Below are 5,839 nucleotides of genomic sequence, written 5' to 3' on the forward strand. Positions count from 1 at the left end.
GTAATAAGGGAAGCAGACACTAGAAACAGTGATCCTTGATGATCCACCATAAGTCAGAGAATTTATACCATTGGAGATACAGGCTGCCTAACCATGTGGTCCTCAGGCCTGTCTAGGAGGGCCAGGGATGGAGAGGCTGATGCTCTAGCCACTGCAGACCATCCCCAGGTGATTCTCTGGTGCCTCACTTATCACTCACCTGCCTGCAGGTGTTGATGGAAGGCATTGAATCCTCCTCTTCTGACCTCCAGATCTAGGGTGTGGTGCCTCGTGAGCAACTCCATAAAGAACCATAGAGGAAAGGGGGCTCTGGGAAATGTGCTTCCAGAAATGACGGTGGTGATGGGGAGCTGACAGAAGACAGCCTGAGATGATCACTGTTTTTACATCTCTCAGAAGTTTTCAGTTAGGGGAAGGCCACAGCATATGTTTGAATATGCTTCTAGCTATCATCATTAGTTCTGAATTCATAACAAGGAGATTTTGTTAAATGACTAAGGAAACAGAAGAATAAGGAAATTGTGCAATGTATATAGAAATAACGTGACAGTGACGGACTTCTGAGATTAAAAAAAACTAAGTGTGGGTCAAGCATTGTTTTTTCTTAATATAAGAATACGTTGTTGCTATTCTCTATTAATGAGAGCATCATCGACAACCCTGAAAGCCTGTGATACATGCAAAATAGCTTTCTCCACCTGATACCTACTCACATGGCTCTCCATTTTAACAAGATGGCAGGAGAGCTGTGTGAGCTTTAAGATGCTCTGCTGTATAGCATTTTTACTTATCCTCAAGTAGGCTCTCTTTAATTCTCTATTTTTGTGTAAGACATTTCTATTGAAAGCCACCTGTTGATTTAAGGCCACAGGTGGAAAACCCCTCCAGTTTAACTTTCTACCTCATACAAAATTAAATTACAAACTTCTTTGTAGACTGAAAATATTGAAAAATATAATTATTTGGAAAAAACAAGACCACATATCTTAAAAATTAAATAGAATAATGATTTGTAGAAATTTAAAGAATTACAAAGACCACAGTAAAAATAAATAGAAATTATATGCAGTTTGGTCAGAATAAATGGACTTGGATTTGTTTATTTTGTGGCTTCTGTACCCTTTACAGATTGCCATGAGAATGATGTGCCATGGGTAGTCACCACACTCTGTCTTGGCTCCAGATCAACCACAATCTATAGGCTAGTGAGCCGTTCATCTCCCTGAACAAGAACCATGCAGCTGAGCCCTGAGTGCATTATCCAAATTATCGTCAACATGAACATCCATGACTATAGAAGCAAATGCTTAGTATGACAAGTACTGAGTATTTGACTTGTTCATTAAGTAAAATCTGACTAATGCAATTTTTACACATCTTCACATAGAAATCGACAGCCTTTATTAAATCCAATGACATAAAAAGGAATACTTGGAAATCCATTATAACAAGATGCAAAACAAAGAAATGTTTTTAAAAATATTTGAATTAAAAGTATAAAATTCACCCCATTGTAGAAACATCTAACTGAGATTAGTGAAAAAAATGTGTAGATCATTCAGACTTATTAAATGTAATTAAATCTAATGTTCATTCATATATATGTGAATGTGTGTCTATATGCATATATATGTATGATATACATACATGTAGATACAGTTCTCACAAACAACTAACCCCTCCATCAGGCTGACACATGCAGAATTGTCAGGTTATATCCCAGCTGTAATGAAGGATGGTTGATAAACTGATGCTCCAAGCAGCTCTCACCCCACACCCTCTTCCATAGGACTGTGGTTCACTGAAGACCCCAGAAAATGTCTGTCATAAGTATAGGTGACCGTTAGACATTCAAACAGTTACCCAGCCCTTGCTATTCTCACCTATAGAATCTCTTCTTGAACTGCAGAGTCATGGCTGTGGATGCCAAGCATAAAACCCATGGGAGAGACACAACTTCTCACAGAGCTAACAAGGAACCAGAACCCCTGATAGCAACTGCTTACACATCATGAGGAAGCCTCTATATGGGAAGGGGTCTTCTGAACATCATAGGAAAAAGATAATTGAGAGGAAACATTACAAAATGAAACATTATTCCTCAGCCCCATCCTCTTAGGAAGTGCTTCTCTAAGAAATTTCTTTATTGTTATGGAGTATGTGTGTGTATCTATTCATCTGAATGTCTGTCTGTGTGTCTTTCTGGGGAGAGAGAGAGAAGTATGATCGATAGTCACCAGATTGTAACAAATGGTTACCACAAAGGGCATCCTCACTGCCAAAAGCATAAATTCTGTCTTTGACCCTATTCTCTTCCCCAGGACTATGAGTTCTTGACTTGCGAGTGAGAGAATCTTTCCAACCCCTGTAGGTTTTTTACATTCATCTTCACATACAGAATAATACAGGAGGCCCCAGGATGAGTTCAATTCATTTTAAATCATTGAATTGTTTTAAACCATTAATCTGAAAGCACCAAATCCCAGAGACTCCTGAACCATCTCCAGTTCATCCTGGGATCTGGAGATCGCCGGTCAATCAGCCGGAGAGGGACTGGGATTGTTTCCTCCTGGACATTAGCTGACAGGAATCCAAGCAGGATGGCCATTCACCTCCCAGAATTGACTCTGGACACACGTGCCTCTATCATCAGAGTCTCTGGAGTTTTCTCAGAAGGCAGGTCTATGAGCACTGTGTCCTGCCACAGATCCCAATTATCGCAGGGAGATCCTGCTTCCCATGAAGGCAGTAGGGAATTTGTCTCTGTTGGTTTCCCTCCAAACACAGAAGTTACTGCACTCCCAGGAGAGGGACCTGAGCCCAGCCTTTGGCTCTTTCCTCTCTGCCACATCCACCACAAGATTTGCATATTGTCCCCTGGGGAGGACCTTGCCTTGGAAGTCTGACATAAAGGTCAGCTCTGAGCTTGTGTTTACTTACTAGGACTCATCAGTTCAGCTTCTCAAAATGAGGTTCCCTTCTCAGCTCCTGGGGCTGCTGATGCTCTGGGTTCCAGGTAAGAGCAGAAGGAGGATGAGGAAGGAGATTGGGGTGGGGAGGGTGAGCTGTCTGGGTGCTGGTAGTCCCTATGTGTGCTCTGTCCAGGGGTGAGATTGCCCTCAAGAAGGGGAATTTAGTTTTGAGATAGTGAAAGCTATGAGGAACTAAAGGGAATGAAGAACAGTGCTTTAGTGAGATGCTGAAAGAAAAAAATGTGGCCACTCTGTGCCCTGCAATTCTTGGGTTATCCATGGAATTTGGATATATTAGAGTAAGAATCAAATCGCAAAATATGATTTAGCCTAATATAAATGAAATTTAAGTTCTTAATAATAGCTCATAATGTTTCTCCATAACCTGTTCTTATCTCTCATTATTTTAGGATCCAGCGGGGAGGTCATGCTGACACAGACCCCACTCTCGCTGTCCGTCACCCCCGGAGAGCCAGCCTCCATCTCCTGCAGGGCCAGTCAGAGCCTCGTACACAGTAATGGAAACACATATTTGAGCTGGTTCCGGCAGAAGCCAGGCCAGTCCCCACAGGGCCTGATCTACAAGGTTTCCAACCGTTACACTGGGGTCCCAGACAGGTTCAGTGGCAGTGGGTCAGGGACAGATTTCACCCTGAGAATCAGCAGAGTGGAGGCTGACGATGTGGGAGTTTATTACTGCGGGCAAGGTACACACAAGCCGCCCACAGTGGTTCAGGCCCGAACACAAACCTCTCTGTTTGGTGGTCCCCACTGGGCACATGTGATGCCTGAGCATGGAGCCAGCACAGCAGAGGCACTGAGCTGGCTCAGAGGCTCAGAGGCAGGTTCTGGGGAACTCAGGGCAGTAATGTGCAGCTGAGTGCTCTGGACTGAATCCTGGGCCCTGGGAGGCAACATCCTCAGGGGGGTATAACCAGCTCTAGAAAGGACGTGAGCAGCCTGTGGGCTGAGTGGTGGTGACCTGCCAGGGAGAGCCGCCCTGAACCTCACCATGGCCCTCCCAGCCTGTGTGCATGTGTCAGGGATGGTGACACAGGCTGAGCTTCAGAAACCTGAGCCATTTATGTGAAAGCACATCTATATACATTTGGAGCTAAACATGTTTGTCATATTGTCGGTGAGAGACTATTCAGTGTTGTTTGGAATTTATTATTTTTTATTTTCCCACTTTATGAACCTCCACTTTCCCAGTTTGACTAATGGCTCTGTTATGATGTTATCTAGATAGTATTCTATACACGCTATCCCCACAGGAAATATGCATGAGAAAACTTAGTAAAATTGTTTGGTGGTCAAGCACCCAAATAGACTATCGTAGTAAATTCATAGCAAATATAAACTCCTCCTTCTGTTGAGAAGTAGTTTGCATTTACATTGAAATACTACTCAGCCAAGGAAATGGTATTTTGTTATTTGCAACAACATGGATGGACCTAGAAACTATAATGCTAAGCAAAACAAGTCAGACAGAGAAAAACAAATACCATATGTCTTTATTTATATGTAGAATCTACAAAGAAAACAAACAAATAAAAAACCCACAAACACAACTGACGCATGAATAAATAGAATCTTGACACGATACATTAACATTTTTCAAATGTGCACTCAACTGTTACCTCTCTCATGCACAGAACAGACAATTTCAATAAGGATCAAAGATATTAATGTTCCCTTTAGTTTTCTTTCCTCTTCATCTCTCATGTGCATCAAATTTTCCAGAGAAAAAGCAAACATATAAATAAATAAACAATCAAGCTATCTCACATTTAAGTAGTGGAAGGATATTTTAACTGATGAGAAAGCTGTAGGAGTTCATGAGAAATCCTTAGGACAGAAGTTCCATCCCTTACAGGAGATACTTTGGGGTTGGGGATGCAAATTGCTACACAAAGTAAGGAGTTCATTACAATGGAGGGATTATGAGTCAAAGGGAACTTCTGTCTCAACTTTTCCCAATCAGACTGGGATAACTGGGGCCGCAGCCCAAGGATTACAACTGATACAAGAATACCCTTCACAGTCAACATAAGACATTGCTCCCATTTCTCCCCAGGGCTCAGCAGAATCTCAGACAGCTCTACAAAATATATTTACATATATATTTATTCCAAGGATAAACAAAGAAAAGAAATGATGATATTGGGAAAGAATTCAGATTACACATACGGAGATCAGGGCTCTAGAAGGATCTAGATCATTGAAGTTCAGAAATGACCCGCTTCACATAGTTGAGAAGTAACCTATAAAGTCAGAAGATCAACACATTCATATGTATTTGTGAGCCACCTGGTGCCGAAATTATTCTCTGTGAGTGCATCCTCTATAAGGTGATAATCACCTCATATAAGGTGATAATTTTTTTAAAGATTTTATTTATTTATTTGACAGATAGAGATCACAAGTAGGCAGAGAAGTAGGCAGAGGGAGAGGAGCAAGCAGGCTCTCTGCTCAGCAGAGAGCCTGATGCGGGGCTCCATCCCAGGACCCTGGGATCATGACCTGAGCCGAAGACAGAGGCTTTAACCCACTGAGCCACCCAGGCGCCCCTATAAGGTGATAATTTCCAGTTCTTTAGAAAAGGGGACCCATTGGGGCACCTGGGTAGCTCAGTGGGTTAAGCCTCTGCTTTCAGCTCAGGTCATGATGTCAGGGTCCTGGGATTGAGCCTCACGTTGGAATCTCTGCTCAGCAGAGAGCCTGCTTCCCCTTTCTCTCTGCCTGCCTCTGCCTATATGTGATCTCTGTTTGTTAAATAAATAAAATAAAAATCTTAAAAAGAAAGAAAGAAAGAAAGACAGACACAAAGAAAAGATGACCCATTTCAGTTACACGTTCAAAGAAGC

General features: G+C 42.2%; 1 gene segment (V, D, J or C); it reads left to right on the forward strand.

Moving 5' to 3' along the window:
• Positions 1-2,944: 2,944 nt before the first annotated feature.
• Positions 2,945-3,867, forward strand: LOC131807769 (immunoglobulin kappa variable 2-29-like). The segment is given in 2 exon segments: positions 2,945-3,016; positions 3,383-3,867. Coding segments are annotated over 2 exon segments (519 nt in total).
• Positions 3,868-5,839: the final 1,972 nt, after the last annotated feature.

The sequence above is a fragment of the Mustela lutreola genome, chromosome 9 (assembly GCF_030435805.1).
Source record: "Mustela lutreola isolate mMusLut2 chromosome 9, mMusLut2.pri, whole genome shotgun sequence".
In the NCBI taxonomy this organism is placed as follows: domain Eukaryota; kingdom Metazoa; phylum Chordata; class Mammalia; order Carnivora; family Mustelidae; genus Mustela; species Mustela lutreola.